The sequence below is a fragment of the Elephas maximus genome, chromosome 19, assembly GCF_024166365.1.
Source record: "Elephas maximus indicus isolate mEleMax1 chromosome 19, mEleMax1 primary haplotype, whole genome shotgun sequence".
In the NCBI taxonomy this organism is placed as follows: Eukaryota; Metazoa; Chordata; class Mammalia; order Proboscidea; family Elephantidae; genus Elephas; species Elephas maximus.
The window spans coordinates 66,691,701-66,715,647 of NC_064837.1; the positions used below are offsets into that span (position 1 = coordinate 66,691,701).

The window sequence follows — 23,947 nt, forward strand, 5'->3', positions numbered from 1 at the left end:
TGAAGATGGATTCCCACCTCTGGACTTGGGAATTTCCCCAGAGCACTCTGGGAAGGGATGCCGTGGGGAAACCAGACTTTGGTTACAGACACGATGGGGGAAGCATTGTAAGCAGGACAGGACGTAGAGGATTTACCCACAATGATCAAGTCTTTCGTGAGCTTGCCAGGGTCTACACAGCAAAGGCCATACCACCACTAGCACCCTGTCCCTGTGCAGTCTAGCCCTACCTTCCCTCCGGGCTCGTCCACTCCACCTACACGACTTAGAGCCAGACGTGGGCTTTTCTCCCCAGGGCCCCTAGGTTGCTGACTCCCTTCCCTCTATAGACCCTGACTTGAGAGCATTGTCTGAGAACCGGTAGGAGAATTGTGAAGACGTGAACGTGGCCTTGTGAAATCCAACGGAATCAGCAACCATGGCAGTAATAGCATGCCAAGGGAGGCACACCTGCGTTTGCCTCTTGTGCTTCGCCTACTTCCTGGGTGGCTTTGGCAGGTCATTTCACCCCTCCGAGGCTCAGCTTCCTTCTCTATGTTGTTGTGAGTTGCCATCAAGTCAATTCCAATTCATGGTGACCTCATGTGTGCAGGGTAGAACGGCACTCTAGGGTTTTAAAGGCTGTGACCTTTTGGAAGCAGATCACCAGGCCTGTCTTCCAAGGCACCTCTAGGCTGGTTTGAACTGCCAACCTTTTGGCTAGTAGTCAAGTGCTTAACTGTTTGTGCTGCCCAGGGTTAATACTTTGCTGACTGGTTGTGTCGATTAAAGGAGACCCTTACCCAGGGCTCAGCACATAGCAAGTGCTATAAAATGAGGGTGTTAGCAGGCCACCAGAGCTACAAGGAACCTCAGAGATGGGCTTGCCTAAACTTGAGGGGCAGCAGGCAGGTACACAGACCCACAAGTCTGCGACAGAGCAGGGATTAGAACTGGACTCGAGGTTTAGCCCCACTCTTTCTCCAGCTCCAGGCCTGAGTCTGGCCACTCGCTGTAATCCCTCCCGCCCAGGGTGCCAGTGCTGACGTGCCACCCTGGGCAGGGCAGGCGCAGAGCTGCCAGGATCTGTGGGCCCCATTCTGCTTGTGTAAGGCGGGAGGCGGGGCAGGGATTAGAGACCTCTGGGAGCAACATCACATGCTCCCCGGTGACTCCAGCCCCACGCCCAGGCCTCCAGGCTTCTCCCAGTTCCTGCACCTGTGTGGCGATGCTGGGGCCCCCACCTGCAGTCCTGGTGAGTGAGACCTCCCCCACTGGCTCTCAGGAGCTACCTACTTGGAGCTTCTAGCTGAAGGAAGAGAGGAGGTGGAGGAGGGAGAGCAGGGTGGATGTGGAACCATGGGAGGTCTTTAGTGTCCCTTGGAGGTGGAGGGTGGCCTATGCTCAGAACTGCCCACCATAGGGTGTCACGAGAGAGACAAAAAAATGCTACAGGGGACGTTGATAAGCCAGGGTGAAGCAGGAGGAATCGCGTGTGCCCCCATGTCTGCTCCTCCCCACTCCCCCAGCCAGGCTTTGAACCCCCTGTCACTTCCTGCAGTCCCAAGTCCCCCTAGCCACCCCAGCCCTGTGTGCCTGACCCACGTTGAGGCCACCTGGGTAAACGTAGAGGCTCCCTGGGGCTCACCTAGATTTAGGGCTTTTCTCCAGGGCCTGGGGCCGAGGGCTGCCTAAAAATCCCCCAGTCACACCATCTTGCACCCAAAGGACCCGAAAGTCTCCCCTGGGCAGGTAAGCAGCTCTGGATGGCCCCCAGCGGTGGTACGGGGGCCTGGACAGCCATTTACCAACTTGTCCTGCAGCTGCTTAGTGGGGACTCATGTCCCCACCCCACCCCACCCCAGCAGTGCAGAATACCCCAGCTCCATCAAGCCTTGCCCACTGCTCTCACCCCTCCTGGGGCTCAGATACACCTGGAGGTCAGTGACATCAGAAAGTGGAGGCTGAAGGCGTGGGGGGCTGTTCCTCAAGTCCTTCTGACCGGACTCAAAACTGCCCAGCAGACACCTGGGGGAGGAGCTCACTCTGCTTGGGTGTTGGCTCCACCCCAGTTCCAGGCACAAAAGAAGCGAGGTGCACTGTCATCAGACACTCGCTCTTCTACAGGTGCTGGGGTCCCTCCTCAGCCACGCAGGCCACTTCCAAAACAGGGGTGCCCCAGGGAGACACCGGCGGCCAGGATGTCCACGCAGAGTGTCCACGCCTTGAAGCTGGCCACCCTGTGGCTCCCGCCTGAGGTCCCCGACTCCCCAAGCCGCCAGCGTCGCCACACACTCCCGGCGAGCGAGTTCCGCTGCCTCACCCCAGAGGATGCCACCAGCGTGTTTGAGATCGAGTGGGAAGGTGGGCGGCCCCCACACAGGCTCCAGGCCTCTGATCAGCTCCTGTCCAGTGGCCCTGCAGAGAGGAGACCCTCACATCCCAGCTCCCCAGCTGATCTCCTGTCTTCGGAGGCTGGGTCCTCAGAGTGTCAGACTGTGTGTGTGTGGGTGTGCAGCTATGCACGCAGGTGTGGTGTGTGCAGGTGTGGTGTGATGTGTGCTCATGTGCATGCATGAGTGTGGTGTGTGCATGTGTGTTTGTGTGTGTGTGCGTATGCACTTATGCATGCATGTGTGTGCATGTTCAGGGTGAGAAATTGGGGAAAACAACTTCCCTGAATCTTCTGCTTTCCTGTGGTGAAGGTTGGGGTGGGATACCCAAAGGGGATGCTGGGTGGGCAGTGGGTGTGGGCTCAACGACCACTGGGTCACACACATGTCGCCCCTTTTCAGCCTTCATTTCCGTCTCTGGCCTCTGCACCCTGTACCTGGATGAGATCCGGCACTTCCTGATTATGTGTCCAGAGCTATCCCTGGGCTGGTTCGAGGAGGGCCGCCTTGTTGCCTTCATCATTGGCTCACTGTGGGACGAGGAGAGACTCACTCAGGTGAGGCAGGCACAGAGCTGCCAGTCAGACGGAGGCTGGCATTTCGTCCTCCAAAACCGGAGACATAACCCTCCCAGGGCAAGAAAAGCTGGGCCCTTTGGGAGTCTCAAAGCCCCGCAGGAAGGCTCCTCCATGGGGCTGTGGGTGGGAGGGAGCCCCAGTTGGAGTCACCCAGGGGACGCCTTCCCCTGGCCTGGGTGGGGTGGGTGGGGGCAGGTGTCTCCAGAGGTCACCTGGACTCTCGTCCCTTGCACGTCCCCAGGAGTCGCTGACGCTGCACAGGCCCGGGGGCCGCACAGCCCACCTGCACGTGCTGGCTGTGAACCACAACTTCCGGCAGCAGGGCAAGGGCTCCGTCCTGCTGTGGCGCTACCTGCAGCACCTGGGCAGGCAGCCGGCCTTGTGCCGCGTCGTGCTCATGTGTGAGGACCCACTGGTGCCCTTCTACGAGAAGTTTGGCTTCCGGGCCGTGGGCCCCTGCGCAGTCACCCTGGGCTCCCTGGCCTTCACCGAGCTCCAGTGCAGCCTGCGTGGCCACGCCTTCCTGCGCAGGAACAGGGGCTGCTGAGCCCGCCCACCTGGCCCCACCCCAGCTCGGCGGAGATACAGGCAGGGTGGGAGGGCAGGTGAATGGAGAGAATGGGTGGCTCCTCCCCAGCCTGGGCTGCCATCCACAGCAAGGGTGGCACGTCCTCCAGTCTGTCCTCACAAGCCCCTCGGACACGGCTTGGTTTGGTAAACGGGACGGGGAGGAACCACAGTTGACTGTCAGGAACTACTGGCCAGTGTTCCGGGCAGGAGGGCCGGAAGGGGCTCAGCACCAGGGCAGCATCCCTTACTCTCCCAGCCTCATGGCTACCCTCCCTCTCCTTGCCCCCTGGAGTTGGCGGGGAGGCGGGGGGGGGGGATGGAGGCCAGTGACCTGCATAATGGTGTCAGTCTTGGGGCAGGGAGGTGCTGGTCTACTTCTCCACCCTTCCCCTGGATGTCTTGTGTCCCATCCAGCTCCCCAAACCAGCCCTCCTCTACCAGATGACTCCCCCCGACCCCTCTGCCCATGCTAATTAAAGTGGTTATGCCCCCTTGGCCTCCCCAGTGTGGTGGGAAGGGCTGTAGGGGAGGCGTGGTATCGGGAAGCAAAGTGTGGCCATCCCCCTGCTGAAGTGAAGGAAGAGGTGCTGCCCTTTCTCCCTGGCACCGTCTTGGCCAGTGCAGGCACCCCCCACCCAGCCAGCCCCCTCACCGCCCCTGAGCAAAGGCAGGGCAAGCTGGGGGTAGGGACCCCAGGAGTCAAAGGATTCATTCCAGCCCTCTCAAGGGACCCTCTGAGGTTCTGTGTGTGACGTTGGACCTTGATTCAGTTTCTGGTCCAACCAAATCCCTCGAAGTCCCTCACTGTCCCCTTTGAGCCAAGCTGCTGCCTCTGACCCTCCTCTGACTTCCATCCTACCCCAGGCCTCCAAATCAACACGATACTCTACCTTTTCCATAAAGAACATTTAATACTTTGAGACATCATCCATATAAAGTTAGCGTTACTTTTTAAAAATTATGACCATGATATAAACCAGTAAAAAAAAAAAAAAATTCAGACCTGATTGAGCCTTGAGCAACCCCCAGGGCAGGTCCTTGGGGTGGCCTGGTCATCCCCCCCACTCGGGCGGTGAGTGAGGTAGTGGGTCTTGGGGTGGCACCGTCAGAGCACCAGCCCCATCGGGGAGCAGAACACTGAAGGCGTCCTGAGGATGGGGCAGGGATGTAGAAGCCTCAGCCCTTCCAGGGCCCCTCCTCCCCCCTTTTAGGTGTACAGCCCATTTGCTAAAAGCTCTTGGTATCACAGCCCATGGCCAAAGCACAGGAGCTGAGTGCAGCTCAGTGTCCACGGATGGCCGGGCTCACAGGGCTGTGGGGGGGGCGGGTAGGAGGGGAAGCAGGAAGGGGGCCCTGGTGGGTGTGGTGAGATGGAGTGGAAACCTGGGTGCCCAGGCAGCTGCCCAGCCTGAGGCCGCCCTGGGCCAACCAAGGGGACAGCCATGTCCCTGGGAAGTGCACATTCACAGTAACGGTGGGAGAAGGCACCAGCAGAGGCTGAGCTGGGAGAAGACAGCAGCCTCAGGACCTTGGAAGCACAGATCCCACCCGAGCAGGCGGCCCCAAAGCCAAAGCCAGGGAGTGGGAATGGAGGTCAGGCCTGTGGTCAAAGCTGCTGAGAATCAGGTGCTCTGGGTGTCTCCAGCCTGGACCAGGGACACACAGCCAGAGGATGGGGGGGCTCTACTCTCCCAAGAGACCTCTGTTATCCGCCCTCTCCCCTGAAGTCAGGCACCCCAGCCTCACCCCCATCCGGGGGTCTTTGGGATGGGGGTGGAGTGCCCTGGAGCTGGCACCTCATGGCAGGCTAGTTGTCGCCACTCTGAGAATAAACGGCTGGAGCCCACCTGGGCCAGCAGGTCAGTGCAGCACCTGGTCCAGCTCGTACTTCTCACAGAAGTGGCTGGTAAAGGGGAAGCAGGTGAGGTACTCGACCCAGGGCCAGTTGATGGGGTAGACGTAGAGCCAGATGACCAGCGAGGTGAAGAGGCCGGCAAAGACCAGCAGGGACACCAGGATGAGGGCACGCTTGCGGTACTTATCGCTGGTGCCGAAGGTGATGTAGGGCAGGAAGGCAAAGGCCAGCAGCAGGCCGCTGAGGAAGCCAAAAATGTGGGCAATGTTATCGATCCAGGGCAGGAGGCCACAGATGAACAGGAAGAACACGATGGCCGAAAGGTTCAGGAATGCTTTCCAGGGCCGTTCCAGCAGCTGCCAGCTCTGGATCAGCTCCACGAAGAGGCAGGCCAGAAGGCCGAACTGCGAGCCCGCTGGGCCCACCTAGGGGAGAGGGCCGCATCACTCCAGGGGCCTGGGAGGGGGCCCCAGGACCCCGGCCATGCTGTCTGTGAGCCCCTGAGGAGAATTTGCCCTGAAGCTGAGGGGTCAGGGGTCCACAGAAGGTGCTGGGCTGCAGCTGGGCACTCAGTATCCATCGTTCCAGCAAACACTGAACACCTACTGTGTGCCCAGCGCCATCCGGCCAAGTGCAGTAAGCAAGACAGACAAGCCTGCTCTGAACACGGACAGTGGGGCGTGTACAGGCCCTGAACAAGCAGGCAAAAGGTGAGGGTGAACTGGTCAGATTGTACTGGGCTTGTGTTTGGGGTGACGAAATTTTGGAAACAGACAGGGGTGGGGGCTTGTATGACGTTTTGAATGTAACTAACGTCACTGAGTTGTACACTTAAAAATGGTTAAAATGTCAAGTTTTATGTTATACATATTTTACCACAATGAAAATAAGAAAACTGCTCTTTTTGTAGGTCAAGAGTGGCCAGACGTTGGCAATTTCATATTGCTCAACCTACAGCTACATAAAGGAGCCCTGGTGGCGCAGTGGTTAAGCACCTGGCTGCTAACCGAACATCAGCGGTTCAAACCTTCTAACTGCTCCATGGCAGAAAGATGTGGCAGTCTGCTTCCATAAAGTTTACAGCCTTGGAGACCCTATGAGGCAGTTCTACTCTGTCCTATGGAGTCGCTATGAGCTGGAATCAACTTGATTGCAGCGGGTTTGGGTTTGTTTGCTTTTTTATAGCTATATAAGGTACAGGTTTTTTTGTGTTTTAAGGTACAGAAATCCTGGTGGCGTAGTGGTTGTGAGCTGCATCTGCTAACCAAAAGGCAGGCAGCTGAAATCCACCAGGTGCTCCCTGGAAATTATATGGGGCAGTTCTATTCGCTATGAGTCAGAATTGACTCAACGGCTATGGGTTTGGTTATATAAGGCGCTGTCAGGCAGTGGTCATGGATATGAACAGAAATGAAGCAGGGTAAAGATACTGAGGAACCGTGATCAGCGAAGGGCATTCTGGGGGTGATGTCTGAGCATGGGGGAGGGCCAGGGATCTTGGTGACTCAGGAGCATCAGCATTTCCCTCTCCAGGGATTAAGGGACCAGCCAATAAGCCCCGGCTTAGCCTCCATCCGCTGGTGACCCGGCAGGAGAGCGAGGTGGGTGGGTGTGCGTCCCTCCAGCAGGTCCCGGGCCAGAAGGCAAGCAGGAGCAGCACAGGGTCGGCAGAGCTGGCCTCCCCACTGGCCTCCCCACAGGCCACAAAGCTTCAGGATGGAGAGGCCCAATCTCCCTGCCTGCATCCCTACCTCTGCCCGGTATGGCAGGAAGATGGCGCTAGCGAGGTTGCCAGTGATGCCACTCAGAATGAAGATGATGGAGATGCGGTGCCAGCCGGCCAGCTTCTCCAGGTCCCGCAGAATGGTCATTTGGAAGACCACGGACACCAGGCAGTGCACCACACTGGGGTGGGGGACACACCAGGCATGGGCCTTCCCGCATTGGCCCATGGCTGCTGCCAGCATCAGGTTGTGCCGGTGGTGCACTGGCCCAGGAGCCCTTCCTTGGCGGGGTGGCGGGGGGGGCGGGGGGGAGGTCCAGGAGGGTGCCACGAGGCACCTCTTACCCAGCATGCAGGAATAGAGACAGCCAGAGCCGGTAGAACTGATCAGGGACCTCAGGGTTGAGGAAGGGCAGCAGCCCACACACCTTATCTAAGCAGTGCACCTGGGGAGGGCGGCGCATGGTGGTCAGTGCCCCGGGAAGCACACATTGCAGCAGCCAATGCCTGAGTCCTGACTGCAGCGTGGCCTCCAGGCTCCTCAGGCCAGGCTGGAAGCCTGTCTCCCCACCTAGAGCCCCCACCAGGCCTTAGCTCACCTGGGAGCAGAGCGTGGCTTCTTCGTGGAAATAACCGTGCATGAACTCACAGTACTCCCGGGTGGTGATCTCACAGCTGGGGTACGGCAGGAGGAAGGGGGGCATTAGGCCCTGGGGAACCCCTGCCTCTGCCCACCTTGCCCTGGCCCCACACCTGGCCATTAGCAGGCGCTCCTGGCAGGAAGCAGGGCCCCTCTGCAGAGACCCTGGCTCTGAGGAAGCTCCCCTTCCAGCTGCTCACACCCTGGGTAGCCCCAGAGCAAGGTGGGGGCCTCAGCCTTGGTGGAGGTATAGGTACGGGTGAAGGAGCAAGGCCTCAAGGAGGCTCCTGGGGTGGGGCAGCAGCTCACCTGCCCTTGGTGCCAATGCAGCAGGGCCGGCCCTTGATCTGGCAGTCCACATGCAGAAAGCCTGTATGGTTGCTCCTGGACTGCTCTGTGCAAATCTGTGGGGCAGCACCCATGGTAGGGGTGACCCATACAGTGGACTAGCACCCTGTCCACCCCCCCCCCGACTGCTGCCCGCCCATGGTACTCACCGGCCACTTGGTGATGTCATCTGGCCAGATGTGAGCACCGCTGGAGGCAGGCTCCTCACAGGTTCTGGAGGCAGAGGTCAGAGGGGGCAAAGTGAGGGGCTGTGAACCCCAGCCTGCCGCGGCTGCCCATCAGCACCCCAGGGGGCAGCACAACGTGATGAGATACTCAGCCCCATCCTGAGAGCCTAGGGGCAGCCACTCTGTACCTGGGGTCTTGGTGACACACAGCCCCCGACGTCCGCTTCTGGCCCTGGTCAGACTTGTCCATGGGGGGCCCGGTGTCACCCTGCCACTTGACAAAAGTGGCCAAAGTCTCCTGGAGAAGGGAGGAGGGCTAGTCACGCTGGGATAAGGTCACCTTGTCTGAGTAGGCAGGGGACTCCCCCCAGGACAGAGCTCAGGCCCAGCCCCCAGGCCAGCCCCCATGGCTCCCTAACACCCCAAAGACCCCACTTTGCTTTTCTGGCTGGGGCAGTTCAGCCAGCAAGTGGGCAGTGGTCCCCATGACTTCTTGTGCCAGGCGTGTGTGGGGCTGGGGAAGGCAGAAAGGGAGGGAGGTGGGGACACGGTCACTACCAGTGAACAGCCCCAACCCCAACAGGAGACAAGACTCCCTGAGACCCAGGGTTGTGAGGGGAGACTGGGCATAGCTGGGGCAAGGTGCCAAGCATCGCAGGCCGGAAGAGGCACCCTGCCCGCACCGAGCAGTCCTTGCGCTGGGTCTGGATGCAGCCTGAGTGGTCGTTCTGAACGCAGCAGCCCGAGTCCCGCTCCAGGTCTTGCTCCCGCCGCACCAGCTGCACAATCTGTTGGTCCTTCCGGATGCAGGGGGAGAACTTGGCGCCCAGGTGGATTAAATCGATCTGGGGGAGAAGAGGGTCTGAGCGGGGCTCATGCCACCATGAGAGTTTCCCTGATGACGGCGGCCACCGGGTGGGCAGACCTGCCCAGTTGGGGTACAGGCAGAGGGGTCCTATTTGGTCGATGCCCCCAGGTGGGCCCTCACCGAGCTGGGGCCGACCCAGAAGTTCTCCTGCTGGATGTACTTGACGCTCTCGTACACACCTTTGTTCCTTAGCACCTGGTACAGAGGCGGGGGTAGGGGGGAGGTGAGACAGTGAGGATCCGGGGAGGGCATCCAGGAGCCTCAGAGCCCTCCAGTGAAGCTCCCCACCCCTGGGTGTGTCAGGGCAGCAGGAGGCAGGCAGTTTCACTCTTCTAGACACTGAGCCCCAGGACCCAGCTGGGGGGAGTAGGGTGAACCTTGCACATCCCCCTGCTTAGCGACTGCTATGCAGAAGCATCTGGGAAGGCCGGGACCCCGAGTCTGCGGCCCACTCACCAGCTGGGTGGTGACATGCTGGGCAAAGCCTAGGGGCGCAATCCCGTATGTGCAGATGACCAGCAGTGTGATGATGACGTGGACGAAGGTCAGCCAGTAGGTGAAGTATGGCCTGCGAGTGGAGCCAGCGCACTTTAAAACAACCCTCTGTGTGGTCAAACCCTGCAAGGGCTCCTGACACCCTGGGGATGGAGTCCAGAACCCTCCCGCCGGCCACAGGGCTGAGCTGCGCCCAGGCGCCCACCGTTCTCAGCCTGTTCCTAGAAAATATCTGCTCCCTCCAGCCCCAGGGCCTTTGCACATCATTGCCTTTGCCTGAGAGGTTACTCCGGCTCATTCCGCCTGCACCCCTCCCCACCAGCTGTTCACCCTCTCTGTCCTCCTCTGCAGCAGTCACCACACCTGTCACTACCCCACACCTGTCACTACCCCACACCTGTCACTACCCCACACCTATCACTACCCAACTGTTTGTAATTTTGGGTCCAACATCTATCGGGTCACTGCCAACTGCACACTCTTGAGAGTCACCCTGGAGCCCAATCCTCGGGCTTCCCCCAGGGTGTCCGTGTACCTCCGGACTTCTCCCTCATGGTCACAGCTTCTAACTGTCCCTTGGACCCACCCTGCACTCCCAGCCCATTCTGTCGCTCCCGGAGTCTGCATGCATTGGTGCTTAATGGGTGCTTGTTGACTGACTGCATCTGAGAGCTGGGTGGTGGGTGCAGGCCCAGGGAAGCTGGGGGAGGGAGACAGTGAGCCCTCAAGGACCTGTCCCAGGTGAAGGGCATGCTCCCTGAGGACAGGGTGCTGTCACGCTGGTCTGGCCCACCTGGCCCTCGGAGGTGCTCATGGGACCCTGAATGAACCGGGGCGGGGGCCTCCAGGAGAGGGCCAGAGGGGTTGGTAGGTCTCTATCCCCCTCCCTGCCTGCAACTGTGAGGGGCTCTCGAAGGCGGTGGCCACACCCCACCCTGAATGGAGGGGATGGAGGCCCGGGGACGGTGCCCACGTGCCCGCCCCAGCTGCTAACCGGTGGCTGTCAAAGCTCTCCAACTGCCGCTGCACGGTGCTGCTGATGCTGCGGCGGTAGCTGCGGTTCAGCCAGTTGCCCACCATGCCCAGGCCATAGTACCGCTTCTTCCGGTCGAAGGCAAAGTGCTTCACCTTGGAGGCAATGCGCTTGCCACGCCTGGCCGCTGGGACCACCGAGCGGCCATACTCCCTCCTGCTGGGATGGCGGTTATAGGTTCCAACATCCTTCCCACACATCCCAGGCCCCAGAAGAGGGCTCAGGCAGGGCTGGGGGCCAGAGGTGGGTGTAGGAGGCCCCCAGACTAGGCCCCAGCTGGGATATGGCGTAGGGTGGGCAGCAGCCTGAGGTGGGGGTGGGCAGCAGGATGGGGACAGGTGTCTGCTGAGGGCCCTGGAGACCTTCCCTGCAGTGCCGCCTCCCCCCACCTGGAGAAGGAAGCCCTATACTCACAGAGGGATCTGCACCCCCTCGGGGGAGACTGGGGAGGCTGAGTGCGGGAGCCCTCGCAGGCAGCTGGCAGAGATGGGGGGAGATTCAAACACATCATCGGGCATGGAGCTCATTTCTTCCTGGGGGCACGGGAGGGGCACAAAAAACAGTGTAAGGAGCCGCCAACGCCAAACACTGTCCCTAACACCCCAACTCAAGGGCAGGACTTGGCCCAGGACGAGGCTAGACAGACTGGCTCTCCAGGAGGGAGGCGGGAGCCACATGCCCATCGGCTGTGTGGGAGACTCAGCAGCTGGCATCCCACCTCACCCCAAATCCTCGCCCAGCCCAAGACAGAATGAAGGGCCTGGTGGCTCCATGCAACGGCACTCCCCACCCCATCACTGGGCCTCGGGATCTCTTGGGGGCTCCCAGGTAATTGCAACTGAGGCCCAGGTCACCTTTCCCAGCTCCTAGGCCACCCAGTCTGTCCCCAAGGGCCCACACCCCATGCTTGCCTTACTAAAAAAAGAGGAGTCAAATGTGTCTGCCCCGTCAACCACATCCTCGTCCAGGAAGCTGGGGTAGGCGAAGCTGCACTTGACTACCCGGGGCTGCTGTCCAGCAACATCCAACACCGAGCGCCCCTGGCACGGGACAGAGCCATGGTGTCAGGACCCCAGCCCCTTCCAGCTGACCCAGCGGCTTGAGACCCCGGACCCCAGCCTCCCGACCCTGAAGGGGTCATCAAGCCCCATCCCCCCGGGGTACCACCATGGGCGAGGTGATCCTGCCCAAAGCCCGGGAGCCTGGAAGCCAGGGAAGGAGCCCCCAAGAACTTCCTCACCAGCCCTGAACACATCACTCACCAGGGCCTGGTGTATCTTCTCTCCAATGACCCCCCGCCCCTCTGGCTTGGGCAACTGGCACCCCAGCACTTCAAGTAACCCCCATGCTGGCTTTGGATGTCCTACATCCTCACTCCCAGGTTCACATCACCCCCCATCCCAGGCCCCTTGTTTCCTGCCATGCCTCCTGGAGCCACCCCTCACTCAAAACACATCAAACCTCCATCTGCTGCACCCCAAAGCACCACACTCCTCCTGCTCCAGGCCTTTGCACATGCTGTTCCCTCTGCTCAGAATGCTGTTCCCTCCCTTCCTTTCCTGGTGAACTTTTTCTTATTTTTCTGGGCTCTGTGATGGCGAGTTCCTCCTCTGAGCAGATGCTGGCCCTCACACACTGCTCCAGCTCATTTACTCTGCAGCTCTGTGCCCAGCACATAGTAGGTGCTCAGTAGACACGGGAAGAGGAGTGGTGAGTGTGTGGTTTACCTACTTCCCCAGTTTATATATTGCTGCAGATGCCCGCTTCCCAAACTAGAGGTCCCAGGGGCTCAGGAGGGAACTGGGACTAGAAGGGTAAGGGCCTGGCTGCAGGTTTTGGTGTCCCTGCCTCTGTCTGGAATCCCTGCACAGCCCTGCCCTTGGGGAAGGGGAGGGAGCGAGGGAGGCTGGGTGAGGGGAGGCCTCTCACCTTGAGGAGGGCGGCGGCAGCTTGAAAGCTCATGTGAGCCACAGACATCCTCTTGCGGCGGGGCAGGTGGGAATGGCCAGAGCGGATGCTGGTGAAGGAGGTGAGGGAGAGGACGCCTGGGGTCAGTGGTGGGTGTGGGGCGTGGGGCCGGTCCACCTCATCGGGGTGGCGGAAGGCCCGGCCCCGGGCCAACGGGTCCACGATCTGGAAGGAATGGAGGTGGTGAGCAGGGCCCATCTGGCCCCTGGGGGAAGCTGTCTGCCACGCCTCCAGCCCCAGGTGGGATCTACCTTGGGCATCTTGCAGGGTTTGGGAGACTCGGTGCCCTGGAAGGAAGGCACCTCCTGGCTGGGCAGCTCCAGGTCACGCTGGCAGGAGGCTTTCAGCTTGCCGTAGCGCACGCTGCAGTGGTGCAGGCTTTTACGTTGCCAGCTCTGCCTCTTTCCTTCCCAGTCGCCGCTGACCCCAAACCACTGGGCTGTGCCCCTGTGAGAGCAGACATGGAGAGCGTGCTTTTGTGTATGTGCACACACCTGTGCGCGTGCGGAGGTTATCACGCACGTGAGTGTCTGTGTGTGCACGTAGGAAGTGACATATGACACATGTGCCTGTGTGTGTACACGGGGCATGCTGTGGGAACATAATACACAGGTGTCCTCCTGTGCAAGCAGGAAGTGACATCAGTGATAATCACGTGTGTCCTCCTGTGCATGCAGGGGAGTGTCATCTGATGTGCAGGTGCCCATGTGTGCACATGGGGAGTGACAAGCATGGGCACACAGGCCAGTGGGAGGAGAAGCTCAGCCTCCCCTTGAACCCTGGGGCTAGGAACCCAATGAGCAAAGGTGGAATAAAGTCCAGAGTGGGAGGACCAGGCAGGAGAGGTCCCTGGGAGCCACTCTGAGGGGCAACAGTCCACCCCCAGGTCACTGAGCCTGGACCCTTTCAGCCTCCACCTGGTGACTTTCTGAAGGCACATAACCCCCCAGGCCTCGGTTTCCATCCTAAAACAGGTAACAGCTTCTCAAGCTCGCCTCCTGCCTGCTACCTCAGGAAAGGGCACTGGGGGCCAGGGGGGCCAGGGGGGCTCACTTGCGGATGCTCTGGGACAGGGAGGCCTGGCGGCGGAAGCCGGGGCGCTTCTCGGCGCTGCTGTCTGGCCATCGTCCCCGAGGCTCCTGCAGGCTAACGCTCTTCAAGTAGGCGGGAACCTTGGGCCTCTGCAGGGAGGCAGGAGGGAGGTCAGGGCAGCAGCGGTCATGCGGGCTGTGACCCTGGGCGAGTTCCTCTTCGGCCTCCCAACATGAACACGCTGCGAGAACAAGCCTCAATCCCAATGGACGCCCCCTGAGCTGCTTTCATTTCAAACATAAAACCACCATTCTCTGAGGTGTCTGGGCCAAGCCTGGCATGCATTCCCTAACTCCCGCTTGATGATCTTACCCCGTGATGTTCTGGCCTGGTTTTGCATGTTCTAGATTTCTTGGGGTGAGGGGTGGCCCAACACAGCTCCCCTTTATGTCCCAGGCCATGCGGGATGCCCACGCTGTTTGGGGCCTGTGCTCAATGAGCTCTTTATGGAACAATCGTCCAGATTGGTGGAAACGGTGACTTATTCTCGCTGGACCAGAGGAGACGGGAGCTGCAAAGTCAGGCCGTTGGTGCTGTAGAGACACTGTCCCCGCTCACACACATCCCTCAGAAGCACCCAGAAAACCAAACCCGTGGTCGCCGAGCCAATTCCGACTTATGGCGACCCCATGTGTTTGGAACTGTGCTCCACAGGGTTTTCCTGGCTGTCATCTTCATGGAAGCGGTCACCAGGACTATCTTACGCAGAGCCGCTGGGTGTGTTCAAACTGCTAACCTTTAGGTTAACAGCCAGTTGCAAACTGCTTGTGCCACCCAAGCTCATTTTCCCTCAGAAGAGGGCCTGAGGTTAGGTGGAAACAGCCAGTCCCAGGTTGAACGGGCAAGCTGTTCCTGGAGGAGAACATGCTCTTTGGTCCCTTAGCCACCGAGAGACTAGCTCCCGAGCTCTCGGTCTCCCTCCCGGTGAAATTGCAGACCCAGGAAGGAGGGGGCAGAGGCCCGCGTTGAGGGCTGCACGCGCCTGCAGCTCAGAAAGAAGCAGCCTCCTCTCCACCCAGGAGATGTTGTCTCGGTGGCACGTGTCCCTGGTGGCAGGGCAGTGAGGCCCCAGGGTAGCCCCTCACCTTGGGCAGCATGCTGTCCTGCTCTTCAGGGGCCTGGGTCTCAAGCGGCGGGATGGTGATAGACAGGTTGGGCGGCTTCCGGCTCTGTAGGCGGCTGCTGGACCCGGAGGAGACACTCCCGCCATTCTTGTCAGCAGAGGCCATGGTGGACAGGAGGCTGCATGGAGACAGGGAGGGGAAGGGGTGTGGTGAGAGAGGCAGGGCTGAAGGGGACATGGGGATGCCAGTGCCAGGGCAGGCAGCTCAGACTGAGAACCAACTTACAAGACCATGAATTTAACTTGGGATCAAATGACAACACCCCACCTGTCTCAGCCATCTAGAGCTCCTACAACAGAAATACCACAAGGGGGCGGCTTTAACAAACAAAAACATGGCAGAGGTGGAATTTGGGTTGGGTGGTGTTATGGACTGAGTCGTGTTATAGATATTAACCCCTATACTTGTGGATATAATCCCATCTGGGAATAGGGTTTCTTTGTTAGGTTAATATGACCATATTAGTGTAAATTGTGTCTAAAGCCAATCATCTTTGCAATATAAAACAAGCAGGTTCGGCGCAGAGAAGCAAGCAGAGATGGGGGAAGAAAGATATCACACCACATGAAGATTGCCAAGGAACTGAGGAGCAGAGGCTGAAAAGAGACAAGGACCTTCCCCCAGGGCCAACAGACAGAGAAAGCCTTCCCCTAGAGCCAGCACCTTGAATTCGGACTTCCAGCCTCCGAAACTGTGAGAAAATAAATTTTCATTCGTTAAAGCCACCCCCTTGTAGTATTTCTGTTACAGCAGCACTAGGGAACTGAGACAGGTGGGATATTTTGAGAAGGTTTATTTCCGTTCTTCTTCATTTGCATCCCAGACTGGTAGGGGTAGGGGAGATCCCCAGCTTTCTAGCTCGTTTCATTTCTGGTCTCTCTGCTTTAGGCAAGGACCAAACCAAGCAAGGTGTGTGAGGATGAAGGATGTGGTGCTGGATGACTCCTGCCACCTCACAGCCTGCCCGGGGTGAACAGGAGCCACAAGGTGGCTTTCTGTAGACAAAGAACTTCCCCTGCCTTTGTCCTGGGCCAGGTGTGAGGAAGGACAGGAGAAGAACCAGGGCACCCTGGTGCTCTGACCAACAGACAAGGTATCCCCAGCCATGCCAGGTGTCTGCTGCAGCTTCCAGGGGCCGGCTGAGCAGGGACACACAGCTCCTGGAGGAGGCTTCCGAGGCTGTGGAAGGAAATGGTGGCCCAGCCCAATTCCCAGGAAGACAACCACACCATCATTGCTCCTGGTCCCTGTGGCTGCCCAGTTCCTTTTCCAGAGAGAAGTGAAACTGCCCTGGATAGTGCTTTTTTCATTTTACAGTAGAAAAATATTTGAATGATAAAAGTGATATATTTTCATTGCCAAAAAAATAAAATTTTTTTTTTCAGAATATAAAGCAGAAAGTCAAAGCCTGGCCTCATTCTCCAGAGAAGAGAGCTGGTGTGTATACCCTTCCAGAAGACTCACTACACCTGGAAACGTACTTTAAAACTTTATACACACACACACACACACTCTCACACTCACACATACATACACACACGTACACACTCACGTACACACACACTCACCCACCTACACACTTGCACATACCCCTCACACACATACACACACATTCACTCTCTCTCTTACCTTTTTATTCTCTAGGGTGGCCATCCTTCCCTGTGTCACCCTTACTGTGAAGGTTCCATTTACTTATCCCCTATTGATGGTCATTTAGAATCTTTCTGGTGTTTTAAACTGATGCCCAGTGTTGCCATGAGCCTTTGCCTATGCTGCCTGCGCTTGCCGGACTGTTATTATAAGACAAAGTTCTACAGCAGGATTGCTGGGCTGAAGGGCAGGGGCATCCTGCAGAGGAGGTGGCCATCTGCCCTGGCGCAGGGTTTTCCACACTGAGCCACCAGTCCCCAGCTCCCTCAGCTCCCAGCAGCACTAACAGCCTCTGTCTCTTTTTATTCTCTTTATCTTCATCTCTTGCCCAGTGACGTTTCTCTTGCTGAAATCCTTAGCCATCCCCCTCCCCTGCCTCCCACAGCTCCTGGGGCAGGCTACGTTTGGTTGTTCCTCCCCTGCTACAAGGCCAGGGGCCCCACTCTCATTCCCCAGTGTAGGTGCTGACCCTGGGGGTGCACAGACTGGGGGGAGGGTCACCCGGAGCCCTTCGGCCAAGGATGTGTGGGGCCAAGGTATGGGGTGGCAGGCAAAGCAACAAAAAAACAAAAACAAAACAGTTGCAGAGTTGATTCCAACTAATAGTGACCCCACATGTGCAGAGTAGAATTGCTCCACAGGGTTTTCAAGGCTGTGACCTTTCAGAAGATCTCCAGGCCCTTCTTCCAAGGCACTTTTGGGTGGATTTAAACTGCCAACCTTTCGGTTAGTAGTCAGTGATTAATCATTTGCACCACCCACACACAGCCACCTTTATTCTGAATCTGTCCTTCTCCCTCCATCTCTGACCTGGCCCACCAGGGCCACCACCTTCCCTCACCTGGAAGACCACCAGCCTCCCGTCTCCTCTACCTGCTGTTGCCAAGCACTCACTACCCACCAGTCTGCACACAGCAGCTAGAGTCACCTTTTAAAGGCCTGAATCACACTGTCACACCCCTGCTCAACACTGTCCCGCAATTTCCTGTTCCTGCTTAAAGTCCAAACTTCTTCCTGGAGCTCCAGACCCTGCATGGCTTCCACTCCTCCCACCCTGCTCCTTGCTCCCTGTGACCCGGCCATGCTGGCCTCCTCGCTGTTTCTCAAACCTGTCAAGCTCCACTAGGAGGCAGTGGGGTGCAGTGGTTAAAGCGCAGACTACAGTAGCAGCCTGGTATTGAACTTCAGCTCCCGTGCTTCTAGCAGGGACGAGTCACCTGGCCTCTCCTTACCCGGTACCTCACCTGGTCCTCACCTCTACAACAGGGATAACAATACTTCCTCCCTCAGAGAAGGGTCTTGAGGACAAAGCAGCAAGTGCGTGTCTGGCCCTTGAGCAGGTGCTCCCTGAGTGCTGGCTGCCTCCTCCTACTGTCAAACAGAGGGGTGGGGGGAGCGGGTGGCTCCTTCTCCTCATTCTGGCCCTAGCTGGAGCACCACCTCCTCAGAGCCCTCCCTCACTGCCTGAAGTGGCCCCGAACCCTCCTGTCTCTCCCTGGTCATCTCCCTCATGCTCTGAACTGAACTTCTTCATTTATTCCTTTCTGCTCTGTTTTCTCCCTTATTCCTGCTGTATCTCCAGTGTCAGGAGAGCCCCCGGTCCTCAGTAGGCATCAATATGCATTAGTTGAAAACACATATAAGTGAATGAATCAATGAGCCAGTACCTGGGTCCAGCCCACCCAGCTACCCAGCTTCCTACCTTCAGAGTGTGCGACTTGGCCTGCTGCTTCCTCAGTCTGGATGCAGAGGTCTTCAGAGCATGTTCTAGTCCTTTCCTCACTCTGCACAGATGCTCTGGGGCCAAGTGTCAGCCCTGCAGGGAGGTAGACGGATGGACAGACAGATGAAAGGATGGCTGGGTGGGCTCCAGATCAAGCAGGGCAGCCTCCCTGCCACTCACAACCTATAGGAAAGGCAGGGCAGGCTCAAAGGAATGTGTCAATATGAACACAGCTTTTAATCTTTCTGACCTCAGTCTCCTCATCTGTAAAATGGGGACAGTCCACTTGCCTCATGGGTGAGGGATTAAAGGAAGTAAATTCTCTTCTTCCTTGTCGCCTGGAGTGAGGAAGCGCTTCTTGTAGTCGCCTGGAGTGAGGAAGGAAGCGCTTCTTGTAGTGCTGAGCTGGGCAGGCGCCACAGCGTCACATGGTCAGGGCACCGTCTGGGAGCATTTACATTCAATCTCCTGAAAACTGACCACTCTGGAGCTTGGCTGCTGGGTCAGAACCAAATCGGAGCCCAGCATAAAAGCCAAGATGTCACTACTTTTTTCCTTTTTCTGTTTCAACAGGTTAAAGCACTAGGCTGCTAACCAAAAGGCTGGCGGTTTGAACCCACCAGCTGCGTGCTCAGTGGAAGAAAGATGTGGCAGCCTGTTTCTGTAAAGATTACAGCCTTGGAAACCCTATGGGGCAGTTCTACTCTGTCCTGTAGGGTCACTACGAGTTGGAGTCGATTCAAGAGCAGTGGGTTTGGTTTTCTGTTTCAACATTACTTTAACAGAAACATTTAACTAAAAAATTCAAGATCGTTGGATGTCTTTTGATTATGATTTACTTTCAATTAGAGTAAGCCAGATTTTGAAGGCACCGTTCAAACAATCTGGAAGGTTTTTGAGTTTTTAAAAACAATTTATTGAAGTAAAATTCATATAGCACAAAATGAACCATTTTAAGTTGAACGATCCAGTGACATCCTGTGACTTTTAAGAAGTCTTGCTTGGGGGTGGGGACTGCCAGGACAACAAAATTCACAACAGCCTTCCTTGCTTGGCGCCCCAGGGGCTGCCGAGAGATGGTGATGGAGGCCGGGCGGGGGCAAGTCCTTGCTAATGCCAGGCCAACATCCCACTTCTCTTCCAACCCCCTTTTGAGCAGACATTATCATTGCTTCCATTTTGTAGATGGAGAATGGAAGCTCAGAGAGGTTAAGTAACTTGCTTAAGCACACACAGCCAAGAAAGGGTACAACTGGGACTCAGATTCAGGTCCTTCTGTCTCTAGGGCCTGGGGACTCTTTGGGGAACAGGCACCTCCCTCCCTAAAGCTGGGGTACACTCAAGGCTGGGGTACATTGCAGCTGGAAGGTACCTGCTATGGATTGAATCTCGCCCTCCCCAAACATGTCTTGGAACCCTAACCCCCTACCTGTGGATGTGACCCCATTTGGGAGCAGGGTTTTGTTATGTTAATGAGGTCACATCCGTACAGGGTGGGTCCTACATCTAATCACTTCTGAGTTACAAGAAGCAACACAGACAGACAGGTGAATACTAATGGGGGCGACAGATGCCATCTGATGACCCAAAGGCAGATATTCCTACAAATCGAGAGCTCCAGGGATTGCTGGCAGCTACTGGAAGCTGAAAGAGACAAAGAAGGACCTCCCCCTAAAGCCACACTCTGAATTTGGATTTGTAGCTTCCTAAAAAGGAGCGCTGGTGGTGCAGTGGTTAAGGTGCTTGGCTGCTCACTGAAAGGTTGGTGGTTCGAACCCACTAGCCACTCCTCGGGAGAAAAATTTGGTGCTCTCCTTCCACAAAGATTTCAGCCTAGGAAATCCTATAGGGCAGTTCTATTCTGTCCTATAGAGTCCCTATGAGTCAGAATCAACTCAATGGCAATGGGTTTTTTTTTTTGTTGTCGTTGTTTCGTTTTGTTCCGGTGGACAATGGTTAAGCACTTGGCTGCTAATAAAAGGTTGGCGGTTCAAACCAGCAGCTAACCTTTAGGAGAAAAGACCTGGCCATCTGCTCCTGTAAAGATCACAGACTAGGAAACACTATAGGGTAGTTTTACTCTGTCATATAGGGTGGCTACTGAGTGGGAGTTGACTTGACACACACCACAACAAGCCTCCTAAACTTTGAAACAAAATTTCTGTTCTTTAAAGCCACCCACTGTGGTATTTCTGCTACAGTAGCACCTGGGAATTGATACAGAGAGGGAAGCTTGGCCTAGACTCCCAGTGGTTTTAAGTCTAGGTTCCTCAGAGGCCTGGGGTTACCCAGAGGTGCCTGACGGACTGCCATGGGCTGAGCGAAGCCTGGGGGATGAGTTTGGACCCCCATTCCCTCAGGTGCCCCTTATGCTTTACATATTGGATCAGGGCCTCCCACTGCCAAAGCTCCCCCAACTCCAGGTAAGAGGGACAATGGGGACAAAGGGGACACCGAGACATAGCCACAAGGTAGAGCCCTGGGCTGGGACGCTGCTGTCTCGTCTGCACCAGACCAACAGACTCAGGCATCACATTCGGCCCTAAGGAGCTGGGTAGTCGGACTTGACACCCCAGAGCAGACTGGTATGTACAAGGGAACCTGTACAGAACACGGAAACAGAGCCGTGTGTCCCCTGAGTCTGGGAAGCCCCCCCAAGAATGCCACACTGCCAGAGCCGCAGCCAGCTCCTACGTCCAGCACCACCCAGGGGATGGTACCAAGACAACAGCCTCATCTGAGGCCTCTGCACAGAAGGCGCCCCAGCTTCCCTCCTCTGGGACCAGGGTGCAGGGAGAGGGCACTGGGCAGGCATCACCCCAGGAAACTGGAATGGGGGGTAGTGGTTGTTGGTCCAGCCAAGGAAGGTAGGTGGGGGGCACCAGGCCCAAGCTCGGTTAAGGACACCAAGCAAGTAGGATCCTTCTGGAATTCAGAGCTGATTACAACCCCCTCCCCAAGTGAGCATGCTGTCCTTCAGAAGCTGTCCCCACCCACACCAGACAACCTCGATTCCCAATCCACCAACTTCCCCTCAGCTGAAGCCCTGCACTTGGCAGCCAGAGTCTACCCCACCGGCCTGGCCAAGGCCTGCTACTCTATGCAGGAAAGTAAAATGTCATCTCCTCCAGGAAGTCTGCCTGGTCACCACTCAAGAGAAACAACTGCTTTCTCACCTGCTCTCTCATATCATGTGCTGCCTCCTCCAACCCTGGGTACCCGTTCAACCCTGGGTGGCATAGAGTCTGGCACACAGTTAGCCCCACTAACAGCTCGTTGGACAGAAGGCCAGTGAGGGTGGACATGCACGTGGCTGGGAGCTGGATGGATGATCAGCGCACACAGACCTGGACAGACGCCATCTCCCCCAACCCATCAGCCGGCCCAGGAAGCAGCCCTCTTTGGAGGGCTCCACGCAAGGGCCACCCGTCCCGCCAACTCTGTGCCCACTGCCGGCCTGAGGATGGAGGATACTGTCTCGGGATGTCCCTTGTGGCTTCTTGTCACCCCAACCCCAGCACAACCCAGACTCTCCACCCAGATCCTTGGCCCACCAGGCCCTCTCCAAGGCCACGCCTCCCCCTAGCTGGCACCCCTGCCCAGCTGCTAGCATCAAACACAATGCAAGGCTGGAGGGCCAGGGAGATAAGACCAGCCTGGGGCAGTACTGGGGGTCCCAGAGGCAACTGGCTTGGCCCTTGGGTGCAGAGAGTGGTGGCAGGGCCGGTGGAGAAAGAGTATGGTGTCCAGGAGGCCTGATTTAACCATCTTAGTGGGGCAGTAGTACGAGTCCTGAGAGATACTCTCGTGGCACATTGGTTAAGCAGTCAGCTGCTAATTGAAAGGTCAGCAGCTCGAACCCACCAGCTGCTCTGCAGGAGAAAGATATGGCTCTCTGCTTCCGTAAAGATTACAGCCTTTGAAACCCTAAAGATTACAGCCTTTGAAACCCTATGGGGGTACTTCTCTTTGTCCTATAGGGTCTCCATGAGTCGGAATAGACCTGATAGCAACGGGCTTTAGCAAGAGTTCTGGGCGACAACCACAGCCTCTAAGGAGCTAGACACACACACACACACACGCGCGCGCACACACACTGTTAAACAAAAGAGATAGACAAGCCACGGCTGCGCTTCCACATGTGTCCTCTGCACCATGGAGGGGCGGCTCTGCTGCTTGCTGCCTTCACAGGAATGGGTGGGTGGGGACAGCAGGCGGGCCAGAAGCCCAGCCCCTTCCCGGGACTCAGGGAGGGGGCAGTGGTGGGCTGTCAGGTGTCCGGTGTAAGGGCAGGGGCGTCAGGCCCAGGTGGCAGAGACCAGCGCACAGGCTTGGGAGAGGCCCCGCCCAGCACTCATCCCCCACGCCTAGAAATGCTTGCTCACTCAGAGGAAATTGTGCCATCCTGGGACCTGGCTTCCTCCTGGCCACAGAGTCACATCTGCTGCTCTCTCTAGGACCCCAGCCAGCCTGCCTCAGCACACGCTGATGCTGTTCCTTCCATCAGGGCCACCACCACTGCCGAACCTGGATTCTGTCTCAGTGGGGGATGTCCCGGAAAAGTAGCCAGCCCCAGAGTAGCTAGGAAACCCCAAAGGGGCCTGGGGAGAGGGACATGGCGGGATAAGCGTGTGGAGTCAGGATGGGACAGGCTCTACGTCCTCTTCCTTCAAGGTGGGGTCCAGCATGGGGTGGGCAGGCCCATAGAAAAAGCGAAATGCAGAGCTTCAGTCATCCAGGGTACCCCAGGCTGCCAGAGGCTGAGGCCCCGTCCCCAGCTCACCTGGGGTCCGCATCACCCCTTAGCTTCCCAGATAGCGTAAGAGGTTCTGGCCAGTGAGCATCTGCAGAAATGCAGACTCAGGAACGGCCGGCTGGAGAATCCGGTTTTCCCACAAAAGGTGGGGCTGGGCACGCCCAGCCAAGCCCTGTCCCAGTGCAGCTGGGGTAGGCACGGGAACCCCAGGAGTGGCCCCAACAGTGACCACCAGTAGCCTGACTAGAAAGCCCTCCCAGCCTGCCAGGTCCAACTCATGGGCACAGACCCCCACAGAATGTCAGGCTTTGCTCATGGGCACAGGTCCCCTCCAGCCTGCCAGGCCATACTTGTGCGCACAGGCCCCCCCCTCCAGCCTGCCAGGCCGTATTCATGGGTACAGGCTTCACCTCTAGCCTGCCTGGCCAAACTCATGGGCACAGGCATCCCCCCAGCCTGCCAGGCCATACTCATGGGCACAAGTCATACTCATGGGCCCAGACTACACTCATGGACACAGTCCCCCCAAGCCTGTCAGGCTGTACTCATGGGCATAGGCCCCCTCCAGCCTAACAGGCCAGACTCATGGGCACAGGCCCCCCTTGCCCAGCCTCCCCAAGCTGCTGCAGCTCCCCACGTGGGGTACACCCTCCCTCTCTCCTGCCCACCACCAGCGCCCCTCACTCTAGCAGCTTTCTGGGGCTCCCTGGCCTGACTAATGACCAGTGGATCCCCCTTAACCCCTGCCCCTTAGGACCTCATGAGGCAGGCAGGGGGCAGGGCTTGAGCAGCAGCCGTAACCCCAGAAGGAGGTTGGCAGGAGCTTGACATTGAGCCTGCAGCATGTGGCCAGAAATGAGAATGGGGGGGGGGGTGGGGAGGGGGAGACAGCAAGGGGCAAGCAGCCCTGCCCGCTGCAGAGAAAAGAGGGAGACACTTTAACAGACTAGACATGACCAGGAAGTTAAGGGGACGGGTACTCAAG

General features: G+C 57.7%; 2 protein-coding genes across 7 annotated transcripts in view; one reads left to right on the plus strand and one right to left on the minus strand.

Annotated features, from left to right (window-relative positions):
* The first annotated feature begins 1,177 nt into the window (after nt 1–1,177).
* Nucleotides 1,178–3,933, plus strand: AANAT (aralkylamine N-acetyltransferase). The gene is made up of 4 exons (XM_049859009.1): nt 1,178–1,234; nt 2,107–2,343; nt 2,775–2,929; nt 3,192–3,933. Exons 2-4 carry the CDS (start codon nt 2,181–2,183, stop codon nt 3,495–3,497), a joined length of 624 nt encoding a protein of 207 aa, XP_049714966.1. The 5' UTR covers nt 1,178–1,234; nt 2,107–2,180; the 3' UTR covers nt 3,498–3,933.
* Nucleotides 3,934–4,415: 482 nt separating this feature from the next.
* Nucleotides 4,416–23,947, minus strand: part of RHBDF2 (rhomboid 5 homolog 2) — a 29,071-nt gene continuing 9,539 nt past the window's right edge. For 2 of the 6 annotated variants that reach the window (XM_049859006.1, XM_049859003.1), the window contains exons 2-20: nt 18,457–18,574; nt 18,186–18,299; nt 14,795–14,951; nt 13,671–13,798; nt 12,869–13,064; nt 12,579–12,782; nt 11,561–11,689; nt 11,064–11,182; nt 10,611–10,808; nt 9,578–9,689; nt 9,242–9,316; nt 8,937–9,098; nt 8,442–8,551; nt 8,236–8,299; nt 8,048–8,142; nt 7,698–7,773; nt 7,444–7,544; nt 7,127–7,280; nt 4,416–5,800 (exon numbers count right to left, since the gene is read on the minus strand). In XM_049859006.1, the coding sequence (XP_049714963.1) occupies nt 5,381–5,800; nt 7,127–7,280; nt 7,444–7,544; nt 7,698–7,773; nt 8,048–8,142; nt 8,236–8,299; nt 8,442–8,551; nt 8,937–9,098; nt 9,242–9,316; nt 9,578–9,689; nt 10,611–10,808; nt 11,064–11,182; nt 11,561–11,689; nt 12,579–12,782; nt 12,869–13,064; nt 13,671–13,798; nt 14,795–14,938 (2,487 nt within the window). In that variant the 5' untranslated portion in view covers nt 14,939–14,951; nt 18,186–18,299; nt 18,457–18,574 and the 3' untranslated portion in view covers nt 4,416–5,380. Of the gene's footprint in view, nt 5,801–7,126; nt 7,281–7,443; nt 7,545–7,697; nt 7,774–8,047; nt 8,143–8,235; nt 8,300–8,441; nt 8,552–8,936; nt 9,099–9,241; nt 9,317–9,577; nt 9,690–10,610; nt 10,809–11,063; nt 11,183–11,560; nt 11,690–12,578; nt 12,783–12,868; nt 13,065–13,670; nt 13,799–14,794; nt 14,952–18,185; nt 18,300–18,456; nt 23,937–23,947 lie in introns of those variants that run through there. The other 4 variants (XM_049859005.1, XM_049859004.1, XM_049859008.1 and 1 more) reach the window with 3 other exon arrangements.